We start from the raw sequence: 18,213 nt of genomic DNA on the forward strand, positions 1-18,213 counted from the left end.
CAACTATGGGAATCATTGGTACATCATACCTCTAATTCTTTCATAAACTCACCTGCCCTTGATGTGGAAAGGAAATTGCAAATGTGCCATAACCATCGGCAATTGTCATTTTCTCATCCTCGGTTATGTTCGTATTGCCTTCAACAATAAAATACTCAACGAGTCCATTAACACCAGCATCCTTGTCCAGCGCTTGAATGTTTCGAAAGATCGTTGTGCCAACTGGTGTGCTCTGCAACGAAAAAAAAACAAAATCAAATGGATTAACGAAGCGAAAGAAAAAAGTCTAATGTAAGTAAAACGAAGATAAAAATTGTAAAGCTAAGCATAGAAACAATGTAAGAAAAGAATAACAAAATAAAAAATCCGAAATGCATATAAATATAAAAGGAAAAATGATTTGCAAATAAAATAAATTTCATTTAAGAAATTCGCAGTGAGTGCAACAAACGAAATGATGACAGCAAAATGTCTTAAAATGGTAAAGTGATGGTTGTACACATGCACCAGCAACAACAGTGGTGGCAGCAACAACAGCAACCAACAATGCCAATGTCAGCAACACTATTGAACATATGCTGCTCTATGGCCACATCAGAAAGCTCCGGCGCACTTGCGTCCGTTCAGACATTACTATGCAGTGCAGGTGGAGTAGTTGAAGGAAAATTACATGTTGCCATTGCAGCAATTAACATAAATTAACTTGGCTTGAATGGCAAGTGAAATGTGCGTGGTTGGCCATATTTGTAAACGAGAGCAGAGCAGAATAGAATATGGAAAAAAATTTATAGAGGAATGAAGGGCCATAAATGATTAGGTGGAGAGTAGTGCTAAGAAGACGCTTGGACGCACTTGGGCTGTGTACAAAAAGCACAAGTTTTACTAAAGGAAGTCAGCACAAGCGGCTGCAGTGCAAAGTAGTAGACTCAGACGACTCAGTCGATGGAGGCTGCGGAAGCGCTATTTAGTTATTTGCGTCCAACTTGATGGAGCCATTCGGAGCTGAGTGTACGGTTTGATTCTGTGTTCAGTTTGGTGTTGGGCTACACAACACTCGATGCACATTAAGTAGCAAATCAACAAAGCCATAAACCTTTTTGGAAAATGCCGGCAATTGCCAATAAAATGTGCCAGCAGCACACCAAGCGCATGATGGCGATGGGCTTTATTTGGCTGCGCAGTATTTTAGCTAGAAGACTACCTGCACTTAGCTAAGACGGCAAAGGTATGCTTTGTTGGAAAAAAAATTGGAAAAGGAAAAGAAAATCGTATTTAATATTCCTTCTAACTGCAGCAGACAGTCTGCAATGCTGCATAAACTCCTTGCATTTCTACTTTTCTCCCAAGTCTTTCTAGGAACATTTGTATATGCAACAAAGTGAAGTGTTTGTTTTTCTTTTTGTTCGGGTTATAAAACTCCCTTTAGTTAGACTCATTTTATTTCCACATGTTGCTGCTCTAGATGCTGCAGACGAAAATAAAATGAAAATGAAAAAAAAAAGAACAAATAAACAAACAGCAACGCCAACACAAGCAAAAATGTCGCTTCTGGTATTAGTTGCGACAGGATTTTAATTGGCAACGAATCGTGGCACAATTTCCAGGAACACAGATATCATAAAACCACACAGAAACTATTGCAAGAAAAAAAATTCAAAAAAAAAATAAATAAATAAATAAATAAAAATAAACCAACAACGTCTCAGGGGATGCTTTGCTGTTGCTTTTCCCGTGCATACCTGCGTGGCCTGCATCCGCCTGCGCTTGCCCAGCTATGGTTTGACGCTTTGTCGCTACTATCACTACTTTGTCGTTATGTATTGTCGTCAGTGCGTGGTTGCTTGGTTTTTTTGTTTGTTGTCGTCTTGGTGGCGCGCCACAACAACAACAGCAACAGCGGTAGCAGACAGGAATTGTTAATTTCAACGCGACCGCATTTGGTGCGTGTTGTTTATTTATGTATTTATTAATTGGAATCTTGTGGCGAAACACATGCATACACACACACACACACACTCACACATATGTACAATGCGTAAATATTTCTCTTCTTCTTGTTTGCTCCCATTTTTGGTCAGCCGTTTGCTGCGACTTTTTGTGTGCGTGTGTATTTGGTGCTACGAGCCGGCGTTACTCCGCTGTGGTTATTAGTGACTTATTTAACACACAATTAGCTAAACAAGTTTTGGTGCAGTTCGATTTGATACTGAAAGTTTCAGCAATCACTTGCACGGTTCAGTTATCTTTCACCACAGTGCACTTGTGCAACTCCACAGAACCTTTCACTTGCCTTAAGTGGCAGTAGACTCTTGCCGGCGGCGTGTTTCGTCTTGACTTATTGTGCATCACATACATATGTATGTGTGTATGTGTGTATGTGTCAGTTCTTTAACTGTTATGTGATAATAACTAATTAGGTTAAGATGGAAATTCGCTGGAGATTGGCCCTTTGCGATGTCAATAAGAAGCAGCTATATGACTTTGTTGGCCTCGGTAGTCTAGCGTAAGTGCACTAGCCTGCTTTCCCAGAGGTTGTGGGTTCGAATCCCATGTATAGCACGGTCCTCGCACTTTTCCAAATTCACCTACTTTCCTAGTTTCTATAAAAAAATAATAATTACTTCCTCAACCCCAACAACCTTATCCTTTCAATCCTTACTTCCGCACAAAAAGTCAGCGCATTACTTGCATTGCGGCTGCTAAAACAAGCAAAAAAAAATAAAGAAACAGTTACATATTGCATCAGTGGCGCCAGCAAAAGAGGAAGCGGGCAATCGCGGTAATAGCGCAGACACACCAAATTTAGCGAAGTCCTCAACCATCTGTGTGATCCTTCTGCCAGAAAAATTTTACACACAGATGTCGCTCAAAGCAGCAAGAAGGCGCTGTTCCTGAGAAACGACAGGTGGGCATTCCCACTAAGAAGGCCTTGTTCCTCTAAGCAAGGCAGGTGGGCAATGACCTACCCTGTCAGAAAGCAAATAGATTAACGAAACCAACGCAAGACTGAGTCTTGTTGCGGCCCTAAGCTCCCGAGTGGAGTGAACAAGGAAAAAAAAATATGACTTTGTTCGTACATATTTAACCCTGGATGTGCTCGCTTTTGTGGAAAATACGTTTGGTGATTTTTATTTTTTTTATTTTTTTTTAAACAACTATTTTTCATATTACATTACCACTTTGATCAAAAAGTCCCTGGAACATCCGCCAAGTGATTAATATTCCTGCCAAAATTTTTTTGTCATTGCTTGACATTTGTAAAAGTTACGCCGTTTTGAGTAAATTTACCTTTGCACGTGTTTTCGATTATTTACAGTTTTAAACAGTGGACTTGAGTTCATAACAACGAGTTTGTCTTACATTTTGAGTTAAAAATAGATTTAATGGGTGGGGATGACGAACGTAGTGGCAGACCGTGGACATCAACAAGTGATGAAAGTTGATTAGTTACCGCAATTAACCATCAGAGAGCTGTCAGATAGCTTCAAAATTGCTTATGGATCCCTTCAGGAGATTGGAGTTAAAGAGTTTCATGCAAGACGAGAAGAGACGTGGGTTCATTTAACTCTTGGATTTTACATCATGGTAACGCACTGTCGTATGGAACTCACCTTATATGGATCCCCGCGATTTTTTTCTGTTTGATCGAGCCAAAAAGGTACTACGGGACACGCATTAGTACAGCCGAAAGGAAAAGATAGAAAAGCCAAAGACGGCTGGAATAAATGCGTTAGAGTTGATGGGAGCACTTTGAAGGCGATAATATCACTTTAGAAGAATAAACTTGAATTTTGAATTTTCTGAATTCCGCGGACATTTTTATCAACGTGGTATGTATGTAATAAACAACAAGGTAAACGACTTCAAACAAAGATATTAAGTGAAACCCGATTATTGTTAGTCGAATCGCCTCAAACAAATTATTTTTGTGTGCTCAAAAAAAAAAAAATTAAATTATTTGTTCCAAGAAAGAGAAAAATTTAATTATTTCAGATTTAAAAATTTTACCGAGCTACCGAGCTCTACCTGAAAAAGCAGTTGTAATCTAGGTGAAGTAAGGCCCTTTTTATTAAAATATGTTGAATAAAAATAGAGATTCTAATGAAGTGACCAGAATGGGATTTTCAATGCTTATTTGTAAATCTTTCATATACAACTTACACAAAATCAATTTTTTCTTTATCGAAAGGTGTATTTGTGAGCAACTTCTCTTTGTTTTGCCTATGGTCGGATACTCCTGGTTTTTGAATCATAATTTTAAATTTGTTCAGTACTTCGCCGACAGTTTTTATTTAGCCCTCCGTTGGGCACCCGGGTTTGGCCAAACTTTTTCGACTTTGGACGTGAATTTAACAAAGTTCTATTATAGCTAAAGCCTTGAGGTTCCAGGGAGCTTTCTAAATGTAATTTTTCATCGATTTATGGATTTAACCTTTTAAAAAGGATACTCGAATAGGAGGAAAAAAGGCTAGACCCGAGTGCTCAACCGAACGCTTTAAAAAATGTGTCCAACGGTTAACCCTCCGTAGCATAAAATCAAGTTTTAAAGTTTAATGTGTTTTGTTTTTGTTTTTGAATATTTCTTATGTAGGGTAGATAGACTAGTAATAATTTGGTAGAATTCCTCATTCATCTTTTGGTTACTTTGAAAAAATTTCACTATAATCGCGGGATTTCGTTTCACTCGTGTACCCTTTTTCTCAGACTCTATTATGGGGCAAACCGTCGCGTTATCGATGCTTTGGCTCAGGCACCAGTTGAGAGATGGTTTGTTTAAAAAACAGAGAATACAGAATCTAAGATAACTGCATACTTCATATATTTGTATTATTGAATATAAGTGAATGGATTTAACTATTTTACTCCCTAATTCTTTTGAGCCTTAATCTACCTATATGTTGAAGTTTCCGAACCCAATCCAACAAAATCGTGTATAGAGCTATGAGCAGGCTTACCAATTTCTGCAGTTGATTTAACACCTTTGGTTGGTTAGGTAGCATTCAGGGGATTTGAGTGAGAATATTTTTATAGGAGTAATTTTGAACTGGCTTCTCAACGTGGCTGCCGTAACCTATTGGGTGTGCGAGTGACTATCATTTTGATCTCTACTCTGGCTATCATACATCACTAGGTTTTTCAATATCGATCGCCTCTCTGCGGACAAAGTTGGAATCGTCAAATAAATTTCGGCACTATAAAGCTTTTTATTTAGCACTATACAATTCTATTCCATTCAAAGGTAATACAGAATTGTAAAGCCTTCCATTTGTGGAACAAAATTAAGACACATACTAAAAGTTGGAGAAACAACATCCAATAACGGATGTACATATGCATACGTTCAGTGAACAAATACTTACGTACACACTCAACTTAAAAGCTAAAGCAATGGATCAAAAATGAAGCAGGGCAAACACTTTACAAAGCTGTGCTGAGAAGAGGTCTACTTTGGGAGTCTGAGTCTTTCTTTGTCTGGGTGATAAGAGTTTTCAACTGCTCACCTTCAACTGCCGGGCAAGGCTGAGACCATTAAATAAAAATTAATTTTCTTGATATCGAAGTCTGTTCAAAGGATAAGTAATATCAAATTTAAAAAAAGTGTAAATTTTTCATTTCAACTAATGCCACCTAAATATGTCTAACACACATCTTCGAAATTATTATGTTAGGATTAGAAAATAAAAATAAGAAACTAAAAGAAAATAAATAACTTCAAATTACCACCTCCTTGAAGGCCACAAAGAAAAATTATTCAAAGCTGATGGAGCCATCAAAATTTTTTTAAGCAAATTAAAATAATAAATATTTGGTGCGTACACTTTCTTTAGGTGTTTGGCTTTTTTACTTTTAAGCAACTAGACACACTAAATACGGTAATTCTATATTGACTTTTGGGATTATTTATATTTTGAGGTCTATTTAGGACTATTTATATTTTTCTTTACAGATATTGCTAAGGAAAATTTGTAAAGGCGAGCTAAGACGATCGACTATGTTAAGAAATTACGAATCCAAAATTCTTGTCACTGCATTTACAGCTACCAAAGAAGGGTTTGCCGGATCTCGTTCGAGATCAAAGAAAAATTTCAGTTTAAGTCAGGCTTAAACTTCTGATAAGGGATGGATTGAAACTTTTCAAGGCGATTATCCATTACCTAGAAATAGATGAGCTGAGCTTCATCAGAATTGAGCTAATAGAAGTAACTATAGACTATAGAAGTAAGTATTGCTAAAAGTTCGTAATGCGAATCGAATCTACTCTATGTGACACATAAGGACCATAGGCTTTCTTCAACTAAATAATCAGATTTTCGGGGCACTACTAAATAAGATAATATTCGAATAATGAATGGATTATTCTCAAGCTTGATGGAGTGTTTGGAAGTGCTTAAACAAACAACCGCAGAACGACTACACGAGCAAATTACCCCCAAAAACCCCACGCCCACATTTGGACAATTTTTAAAAAATTTGTTCTTTTTTTGCTTTTTGAATGCCCTTTATTTTTTGTTTGTTATAAAATATGAATCTAATTTTAGGTTAGGTTCAAATGGTTACCCATTGTTCCTTAAAGCCCAGCCCTTCTCCACCTGATCTTCCTCTGCTACCATCAGCTGGTACTACATCGAACACTTTTAGAGCCGGAGCGTTTGTATCCATTCGGACGCCATGACCCAGCCAACGTATCCGCTGGATCTTTATTTGCTGCGCTATGTCTATGTCGTCGTAAAGCTCATACAGCTCATCGTTCCATCGTCTGCGATATTCGCCGTTGCCAACGTGCAAAGGTCCAAAAATCTTACGCAGAATCTTTCTCTCGAACACTCCAAGTGTTGCTTCATCAGATGTTGTCATCGTCCACGCTTCTGCGCCATACGTTAGGACGGTCATGATGAGAGCCTTGTAGAGTGTTAGTTTTGTTCGTCGAGAGACGACTTTACTTCTCAATTGCCTACTTAGTCCAAAGTAGCACTTGTTGGCAAGAGAGATTCTACGTATAATATAATTTGCAGGCTGACATTGTTATCGGTGTTAATGCTGGTTCCTAAATAAACGAAGTCTTTTACAACCCCGAAATCATAACTGTAAACAGTGACGATGGGTGCCGATACGCGAGTGCGTCGACTGTTTGTTTGAAGACAGGAGGTACTTCGTTTTGTCCTCTTTCACCACCAAACCCATTCACATTGCCTCTTTATCCAGTTTGCAGAAGGCAGAACTAACAGCGCGGTTGTTAAGGCCGATGATATCGATATCATCGGCATATGCCAAAAATTGTAGGTTCTTATAAAATATTGTGGTGCGCATTATCCCCATAGAAAAAAATGTCGTGCAAAAACTTGGAACTGGGATGAAAAGTTTGTGAAATTCCTCTAATTTTTGTATAAAGTCCCCATCGAAGACTCATTTGGTTTTTGTTAGACAATGAGCTACACTTTTTTAACATGGAATTATAAAGATTAAGAACAAAAAAATGTACGTCAAAACTATTAAAACTCTTGATGTGCTATTTCGTCGCGTGCTATGAGTAAAAAGAGCCGCCTCCTAAATGAATTGTGTGAGGAAAGGGGGTTTTAAGGCAACTGGTAATCAGCTTTTTCTAGACTAAACTTCGAATAGTTCTGCAAAGATTTTCGTTTATTCACCAGGTCATAATTTTATGATGCGCTATTTAGTATAATTATAAATTTAATATTCCATAAATATAACAAATAATATTCTCTAAATTCAACTTTACTAATGTTCTGTACTAATGCATACCAACATTCTCGAAACTTCATTTACTTTTCTGCTGGCATCGAAAAATGTTCAAGTATTGCCTCATTAATATTTCATTAAACGAATTATGGGTGGAATGCAACACTTTACACATGACTGCACGTGCCACCACATTATATATTAATTCAATTTTATAGATTTTTTCATACATAAATTTCCTAGGCTATCAAGCGAACTATGTAAATCAGCGCATTGCTATAACCAAAGCGAGTTCGCTACTTAAGTCTTTCGAGGTTCCTGCTGTTGCTACTTGCATTGCCACTGCATATTTGCAATTCATGAATAATTTACAATAAAACAAACACATGCTAAATATGTAGGCACATAAAAACTAACAGCATGCAAATATTTGGAAAAAGAGCAAACTCACAAAAAAATTTGTTAAAAAATATTTACCGGAAAACCTGGGTACTCACATTACCTATTGACAAATTTTTCTGCCAGCCAGCGGCGTCTGTGAAGCTTTTTAATATTTCTTGACGCTGGATTAATTACAAAATATTTGCCTTCAATAACAAATTATATGCAATATGTTTGAGCAGGTTGAAAAATCCGATCGTAAGTGTTGCGAAAAATTCGACGGAAAAAAGGTGAATGCGTTCAAAGCGCTTGGTGGGCTTTATTTTTTATATTAATTTTTCTTTTGTTGTATTTAAAGTATCGCTTACAAATAAGCGTGCATAAGTTATGACGGTTTTTGCTTGTCAAACTGAAATACTTGGAATAAAAAGAGCTATGTACATACACACACGCGCACACACATACATATAGCTTTTATAGATTGCATGCTGCAACACCAAAAAGGTAAGTTGTCAGCTGTGCAACAGGTTGCAAGCGATAGCCAGTGGTTGATAAAAAAAATAAATAAATAACCAAAAACAAAAGCAAACACACACACATAAACACTTAATAAAACTACGCCACCAATAGTGGAATTGTTGAAAGCAAACGCAGAAGCAAAAAAACTTAGTAACAATAATAAATAAATTATTTATTTGTATACATAAAATGTATGTCCATGTACAAAAAAATGCATGCGCAAGCACTTTTGCGGCAACCCATTGCAACCGGGCACGATGCTGCAACAATGCCACGTATGGCAGGCGTGTGGCGTGGCCGCTTGGTGATTTGGACGTGCTGGCCATGTCAAATAACGCAAAAATTGCAGAAAATTTGTCAGTTAAGGAATTTATTTCCGAAGCCAAATATTTTGTGATTACAAAAAAAAGCGAATTATACAAAAAATATTAAAAGAAGCATAAAATTGCTTGACTATTTCATAGTTAAATGCGACCTTCATCACATCTGGCACATGATTGCAGCTGTGCCCACTCTGATTTCGAGAACGCCAATCTGTCTACAAGCAGCAGGGAAGCAAAGTCTAATATAGAAATTACATAATTCTCTTGTTAAAGGCACCTCCATATAATGTGGGAAAGTGAGTTTTGGTTGTTTCGGTTTATTTGAATCAAGAACAATCTAAATTTTTGCCTTCAAAGAGGGGCAGGTTTGTCTGCCATCTCGCTGCCTGGTATGTTATAGTGACCCTCATCTACATCAAATGAAAAGGGATTCCTTTAAGAGATCGGCGGCTATTCGCTATAGTTTTGAAAATACGTCAATATTGCTATTTGCGCTATTTCGCCACATAGACGTAGTTTGCAATCTCCCGTAAAATGATTAGATTTTAATAGTTTGGCATACGCGAAATATGGTCCGTTTTCTGCCGCAATCCTGTATTATGTCGTGTGAGCTATTGTTGTTTTGTATCGTGATTACTTCAACGAGTATACGCCCTGCTAAATAATGTTAAATAAGGTGCTAATTAAGGTAGTAGCATACGCCTATGACTTGGCCCTGATGGTATCGGGACCGTTCCCCTCAGTCATGGCTGAGATTTTGGAAAGGCTATACTCAGTCCCTGGGCTGTCGCTTGTGGCCTCCGAGCCAACTCTGACAAAACGGAGCTGGTGCTACTTAACAGAAAATATAAACCTCCACCCTTTCGACTTTCAAAATTAAACCACCAGGTTCTCCCGCTCTCATCGGAAGTTAAGTATCTTGGAGTGATACACGTACTTGACTCCAAACGCCACTGGAAGCTACACATTGAAAATCGGGTAAAGAAGGACAGTATAGCCTTCTACTCCTGCAAATCTATGTTCGGTAAAAAATGGGGACTCAAGCTACAGGTGTGCTGTGGATATGCAACGCAGTGGTTTGGCCAATTTCAACGTTTGGATGCCTGGTTTGGTGGAAAGCTTTTTGGAAGGGCTATAATATCACTAAACTGGGGAAGGTGCAAAGGGCTGCATGCATTGGCAATTAGTACTTGTTGCCTTTAACGCCGTTTTGCACTTACTTCCTATCGACTTCCGCGTTATTTCCATCGCTGCTCAAAGTGGAATCAGGCTAAAGGTGGTTGGCCTCTGGAGACAATCTCTCAAGGGATATGGTAGCATTTTTGGGCAGTTGGCACCGTATTTCTTTGAACTTCGGACAGATCTCACTATCCGTAAACTGGAGTTTGAAGGTCGTGCCAGGGCAATAATTCTAAGTAGACGGAATTAGAACGAGGGGAAAATCTTTATCGAAGCTGGCACCTCTATCTTCACTCACGGTTCCAAGATGGAATCCGGAGTCGGAGCAGTGGTTTTCTTCAAATCAGCCAATTTATCTATTTCTTTAAAACTGTCGAATGCTGCTGGTGTTTTGTAGGCAGATGTCCTTGTGATCCTGGAGGCATGCAGAATACTTAGGGATCGCGCAAGCGAGGGAGATATAACAATTTTTTGCGTTAGTCAAGTTGCAATCAAGGCTCGAACGTTGCCATGGTGCAGTTCCAAATTGGTCAATTACTGTAAGGAGGAGATCAAATCTCTAGTGATCTTGTAAGGGAGCCGATTTGTCAAGACGAAACGAGAAGGCTGCTTATTGGGCAACCTTTTTATTATAGAGTCATGGTTTCTTATTTAATTTTAAATATTTTATTCTTACATAGAAACCACTTAAGTTCAAGTATCAAAATCCAAGTTTCAAAATAACAGAGAAAGTTTTAAATTTTCATAAAAATTTCTCATTCTTTAGAAAATTTTCATTCCTGAGAAAACTTTGAATAATTATTTGGGGGAAAAAGAAAGGCATTATTTTACCGGCAGATGGTAATTGATATCTCGTAAAGTATCGATCAAACAATTTAAGGTCAAGGTGACACTTGACACTAAAAAACAATCTGTTGCTTGTTTTTTACTTTTTCCATTCCGTTGTGAGTTACAGGGTGTTAACAATGGAAGTACACAAAGAGAAAATTCGGTACCCTTTTCAGTTTTTCTTTGAAGAAGGCGAAAATGCAAATTAGACCGCTGAAGTTTTGTAAGGTGTTTATTGTTTCGTGCCATTTTGGTTTTGTCGATTCCATTCAGGCATTTCTGATGTTAAATAAAATGTCGTTAATGTTGAAAACGTCGATGAAATTACAGGAATAGTTGAAATATGTTGACCGCCATGTTGTCGTAGTATCGTCCAGGAGTTAAAGATTGACCATAAAACAGTTTTATACAATTTTGGTGTCATGTAGAGTAAGTCTGAAGGCCCTCAAAACTAGCACCGATTTTTGAGAAGTTTGTTTTTTTTGCTAATGGGTGTTTGCTAAATGGGTTGGGTGTTTTCTTCCATACACAAAACATTGTGGGTATGCGTTATATTGAAGAAAATAGATACCTCCGGCAAGAAAAAAAAATGTTAAAAATCAATGCGATTCTTAAGTCATTTAAAACATACGATTTGGTGTGCTGGAATTTAATGGGGCATAGCTCTGCGTACTCAAAATTTATCCGTAAGTTATAACACAAAATTTATCCACAAATTGTTATTCAAAATTTGTGGGAGAATTATTACTAAAAAATGTGAAAATTTGTTCGATTTTTTTTTTAATTTGCGCCATGTTGGAAACTTGAATAAATTCTAAAACTAAATCGGAAACAAATAAATCTAAACTCATCAATAAATACTCGTGCTATAGTTGGTTATCGCAGTGGTTTATATATAATTGAACATTCTGTCCCCTTCTTTACCTTTCAATGTATATAGTATCAAATCTTTCTGTCATAATACACCGGTAAGTTGTCATAATTTACCACAATTCGGCATAGAGCACTATTTTACTTTAAAATAATTGACGCTTCCATGAAATATTACAGTAAAACTTGAGTTTTAAGCTTTTTCGTTTTTAGTTTTGTAATAAAAGTTCAGTTCAGTTCTATTCAAACGCGAATTTGTTGTTGTAATTAAAATTTCCAAACAGATCCTTTTATGATACAACAAAACTATATTCTTCAATAAATTTGCGAACTTTTTTCCAACTTTTTTATTTTCTTATTTTATGTACCCAAAGCGATTATTTTCGCGCATATTTTAATGGCTGTTTGTGTAAATGACTGAAAAATTGATAATTGCGGAACTGTAGAAAAAATCAAATATCTGATATATGAGCTGATAATATTTCCATGATAAAAACACAGGTGCTAAAAGTAATTATGCAGGAAAGATTTTAAATGACATCAGTTACATTACATTACATTGCATTCACCGTTTTTTATTTAGATTTTTTTTGTAATAAAAATTAACTATCACTTCAAACTTAACAACACTCCATAAAAAATTAAAAATAAGCACCACTTACCTACAAGATTGCTAATTTGCATTTTTACGAAGTGCTGAACGTAAAAATTAACAACATTTATTCAAAGCCAAGAAAATCAAAAAAACAATGGGCAGTCTGGGAAGCGAATTTTTGCAACAACATAAAATACAGGTACACAAGTGCATGCATTGAGCGAAACCCACATGCTGGCACGTATAATTAAACACTTAAAATGAGCAAAACTTTTAGTTGCATGCCACGAAAAAACCCAAACACAAAAAAACAGTAATATTTGTGCCGCACTGTTTTGTAAATGAAAGTGAGAGTAGAGATCTGTATTAAAAATTTAAAAGTACAAATGTACAAACAAATATACTAATGTGTCTATGTATGCGTGCATATTTCAGGCGGCTTCGAGCGCTTTTTTAGAGAGCAAAAGTTGAGCGGTTTGCTTTTCAAAACGAATTGGATAATACCATAAAAAGCAAAGAAAAAATTTAAAGTATGAAAAACTGTAAACCGGGTAATTGTGTGAATTGTTTACGCAGGAAATGACTAAACCGGCTGCAATGGAGCTGTGAAAAAAACGAGCGTTTGATTGCATCTAAGAAAAAATTACAAAAAAGAAACAAAAATACAAAATTAAAAAAGAATACTGCTCTTTGTGTTAACAAAGTATAATCCCATTAATTTAGACCACATACACCAATTTATATACACTTAACCCTTAACTGGTATCGTGGGGGCCGCGCAGACCCCACGCGTTTTATTTTTTTGAATTTCTTAAAAACTACGCATAGTACGCGGCTGCCATTTTGGGTAATCTCATTACGTCGCGACACGCGGCGGGTGTCGGACGTTCGGCGCTGAAGCTTTTACCAGAGCGGAGCTACGTACGTTGCGGGGGCCGTGCTGACCCCACTATACGTTGAAATACTTATGTTTTAGTTTATTTTTTCAAAGTTGATTTTATAAGAAATAAGAAAACATACATATGTTAGCTAAAGACTTTCGAAATAATAGTTTTTTTTATTTTCATAGTGGTAAGAAAAAAATACCAAAAAATTGTCCAAATTTTGTGATCTCTTGTAGTAAATAAGTTAAAAGAAGTATATGAATAAAAACTTATTAATTTCATAAAACAAGCTTGTTATTTGTCCTATCAAAATAATTCTTGAAAAAAATTGTAGACATTTGTATCCTAGAATCTAATTTTAATAGGGGGCCGCGCGGCCCCCACGATACTAGTTTCGTTAGTCAAATTTACGATACCAGTTAAGGGTTAAGAATAGATAAGAACAAACCCTGTCGGAAAAATGTTGTAGGCGTTTACTGAAATAGCTTTCTTTGGACTACTAAGCTGGCATTAAACCCCCGCTTGACGAATCTTTAGGAAGCCACATTCGTGCCTAAAAGTCTGGGGTGGTACGCATACTTCTGCTACGTAAGATATACGGGGAGTGCCCGTTAAATGCCCGAAATTTAGTTATAACTCAAGGCTTTAGAAAGAGGGTACTTTCTTTTAGGTCCAGCCAAAGTTTGAAGTTGACAGCACGTTTGGTTGATTCGTGCTTTATACCTGTTTTTCGAAAGTAACTTTTTTGGTAAAGTCATGAGAATGAGTGACTAACATTAGAACTAACGTCTTGTGATCCAATTCAGATGCCTCTGCGCAGCAAAAACGTACATAACTACACAAAGAATGTTCGACATCGGAAAGCTTCAATCGCAAGAGACAACCCGAAGATTTGTCATTCGATTCTCACTTCTGCATGCACGAGCAATGGAACAACATTTCTCTTGCCGCCGAAGATAAAATCGGCAAGCACGAGAAAACAATTGGTACGACGAGGAATGTCATGCTGCCGCAGAAAGAAAAGATGTCACCTATAGAGCCCCGTTGCGATCGGTCGTAACGCGAGTCATGTAGGATGGCTACAGAGAGCTGAAAAAGGAAGAGTCACGTATTTTCAGAAAGAAAAAACGAGAGAATGAAATACGTGACTGTGAGAAGCTTGAGATGCGATTTCAAAGCTGCATTCGACAGTACGGAAAGGAGTTATCTGTACGCCGCGATGTCTGAATTTGGTATCCCCACAAAACTAATACGGCTTTGCAAGATGATGTTGCTCAACACCAGCAGCGCCGTCAGAATTGGGAAGGACCTCTCCGAACCCTTTGATACCAAACGAGGTTTCAGACAGGGTGACTCACTGTCGCGTGACTTCTTTAACCTGATGTTGGAGAGCATCGTATGAGTATGAGTCTGAGGTGAACGGGGATAATATGAACTATCTCTTCTCATCAAGCAAACAGTCGGCGCTCTCGTATATCGGCGATGGGGGTGTACAAGGAAGATTTCGAGGTTGTAAGCATTAACACTGATAACAATACCAGCAAACAAGGACTACTTTAGGCTAAGTAGGCAATTGACGTTCTCTCGACGAACAAAACTAACACTCTTCAAGGCTCTCTTCATGTTCCTCCTAATGTATGGCGCAGAAGTTTGAACGATGACAACATCCGGTGAGGCATTCTATGGAGTGTTTGAGAGAAAGATTCTGTGGAAGGTTTTTAAACCTTTGTACGTTGTCGATGGCGAATATCGCGTCCTATGGAACGATCCAGCGGCTACGTTGGCTGGGTCATGTCGTCCGAATGGATACAATCGCTCCGGCTCTGAAAGTGTTCGATGCGGTACCAGCTGGTGCTAGCAGAGGAAGAGGGCGACCTCCTCTGCGTTGGAAAGATCAGGTGGAGAAGGACTAGACTTCATTTGGTGTGTCCAATTGGCGACGGTTAGTACGAGAAAGAAACGATTGGCGCGCTTTGCTAAACTTGGCCAAAATCGCGTAAGCGCTTATAGCGAAAATCAGGAAAAAGAAGAAGAGGCATAAAAATTCAGTTAATTAGTCCTGTTGAAACACAGAAATCCCTACTGGGATAACGCAACAGAAAATTTACCACTGGGACAACGCAACACACTGGCGGTGCAGACACAGAACCATAGCAGTGCACTGAGTTCACTATACTTAGCGGCAGGTCAGTTTTCATCGTTCGATTAGATGTCCCGCTAATCGAGAGCCAATACAAAAGTGCGTGCATACAAAATGTAATTTCGGCACGACAAACATCACGCCACCACTCGTAGCAGCTGCAGCGCAAATCACACCACCATACATCACCGTTTTCTTTTTCGTCTTCGTCACCCACCATTCTTCGTCATCGCCTACCTACTGCTAAAAGATTTTTAAGAGGTTGATTCCTCGATTGATTACGCCACGCACTGGGTCGATTTAAATTAATTGTATTGTAAAGAATAAATTCTATAAATAATAAATTTTTAATAAAGTTGCAACTATTGAGAGCAAGAAAAACGCTTCGAGCTCCAACATAAAAATTGGTCCTTCGAGCCGGATGTAATTTCATAAATTATAATCATCGTATATTTTTCGTTTAATTTTACGGCATAATGATAGAAAGCGATCATGACATTGTAGAGGTGCAAAGTCCTCTGCAACGCGAAGAAAATTCTAGAATAGTTCGCGTAAAAATAAAACAACGACAATCGCTAATCACTCGGGTAAATTTGTTAAAACCTAATACAATTCATCTGGACGAACTTTCGCTCAAAGATGTAGAGGCAAGGCTAGCCCTGTTAGAGCGTCACTACAACGCCCTGGATGAACTGCAGTCGGAAATAGAATTTTTAGACGAAACCCAATTTGAAGGTGACATTCGCTCCGTGGTGGATGATACGTACTGTGAAGTCAAGGCGGCATATGCAGAGAGGCTCGCCTTATTGCGGACGTGTGCCGAAGAACTGCCGTTAAGCAGTACAGTTGCCCAACAGTCAGTGCCATCATCGCGGACGCAGTTCAATTTGCCCAAATTGCAGCTGCCATCCTTCGACGGATCACATCGAGAATGGCTCGATTTTCGTAGTATGTTCTCCGTGATGGTGGACAAAAACCCAGCACTGTCAGATGTCGAAAAGTTTCAATACTTGCGCTCGAGTCTAACAGGAGGTGCTGCGAGTCTGGTTCAATCGTTAGAAGTTACCAGCTTGAATTACAAAAGGGCAATGGAACTACTTCAAGCTCGCTACGACCACAAAAGATACATTTACCAGTCTCATTTGCACCATATTTTCGAGATTCACCGCGTCGCCACCCCAAGCGTTAAAGCTCTTCGCGACTTCGTTGACGTCATTAATGCAAATATACGAGCATTACAGTCAATGGCAACACCAGAACAAATTGGAAACAGCCTCTTGCTTCATCTAGTTGTGTCAAAGCTAGACCAAGAGACACAGCTGAAGTGGGAAGAGGAGATAGCAGCAAGGTGGGACAGGGAATCATCATCAACGGCAATCCAGCTACCAACATGGGATGACCTCGCCGCATTCCTGGAGCGGCGCTGCCAACTCATCGATATCATTGACGCCACCGCAAAGTCCACCAAGACGTCGCATCAACAACATGCCAACTCATCACCAGTGTCATCTTCAATGCCAAAGCATCAACCACAATCAAAACAGCTAGCATTCATCGCCACCAAACAGCAAAACTGCTCCTTGTGCGATCAACCAGTTTTTCACAACGCCTTCAAATGGTCACCATCTTTGGATAGCTTTCTCTTCAGTTACACACAACCACCGGTATCATCGAAACTTAGCAAGCGTATCATCCTCTCACATATCGCTAGATTCTTCGATCCGTTGGGTTTGCTCAATCCGCTTATGGTCACCTGTAAAATTTTGTTGCAGCAGTTGTGGAAGCTTCGGCTGAATTGGGACGAAAGTGTACCTCAGTCTATTTACACACAATGGGAGTCATTTTGCACCAAACTCCCGCTTGTTGAAAATCTTCGAGTGAACAGATTAGTAGCATGTGATTACAACTCTACTATACACGCATTTGCAGACGCCAGTACAAGTGCATACGGTGCCACCATATACGTGGTATCCAACTCAACATCGGCACTACTCTGTGCGAAATCTCGTGTTGCTCCTACGAAAGAAGTAAGTCTGCCTCGACTAGAACTCAGCGCTGCAGTGCTTCTGGCAGAGTTGCTTGAGTTCGTGTGTAAGAAAATCCACCACAACCCTCGGAATGTTCACTGCTGGACCGATTCAATGATTACGTTGGCCTGGATAAAGGGAGATCCATCAAAATGGACAACTTTTGTCAGCAATCGAGTAACCAAAATACAATTGCTCACTCAGCACTATCACTGGCACCACGTCCCCAGCGAATTAAATCCTGCTGACATACTTTCACGAGGAACAAAAGCTGACGAACTCATCGAAAATAGCCTTTGGTTTCATGGCCCGCATTTTCTTACCCAAGACGCTCAACACTGGCCACTACCATCATGCAATGCCATCAACGACAATAATATACCAGAGCAGCGTCGACAAAACATCGTTTTGCTAACAAATCCAACAACAGATATCATCAGCGAACATAAATTTGTCACGAGTTACAATAAACTTCTTCGAATAATGTGTTATGTGCGACGCTTTGCAGATGCATCGCGTGGAATTCGTACCAACCAAGATAGCATCACCGCATCGGAAATAAACGATGCTCATCTCATTATTTGTCGCATCGTCCAAAGCAACAAATTCTTCGATGAATTATCCAAGCTTCAAAAAGACCGCCTCGTTCATCGGAAGTCGCCGTTATCGCAACTATCACCATTCCTATGCAATGGAATCATCAGAGTTGGAGGTCGCCTAAAAAATTCTTCACTCACCTTCAATGAAAAACATCCTATCGTATTGCCAA

At 38.7% G+C, this 18,213-nt stretch overlaps 1 protein-coding gene across 3 annotated transcripts in view; it reads right to left on the reverse strand.

Moving 5' to 3' along the window:
• LOC128855314 (cadherin-99C) overlaps nt 1-18,213 on the reverse strand; it is a 297,926-nt gene that overhangs the window by 52,930 nt on the left and 226,783 nt on the right. For all 3 annotated transcript variants that reach the window (XM_054090116.1, XM_054090117.1, XM_054090118.1), the window contains one exon: nt 53-232. In XM_054090116.1, coding sequence (XP_053946091.1) covers nt 53-232 — 180 coding nt within the window. The remainder of the gene's footprint in view (nt 1-52; nt 233-18,213) is intronic.

This window comes from Anastrepha ludens, chromosome 2, assembly GCF_028408465.1.
Source record: "Anastrepha ludens isolate Willacy chromosome 2, idAnaLude1.1, whole genome shotgun sequence".
Lineage (NCBI taxonomy): Eukaryota > Metazoa > Arthropoda > Insecta > Diptera > Tephritidae > Anastrepha > Anastrepha ludens.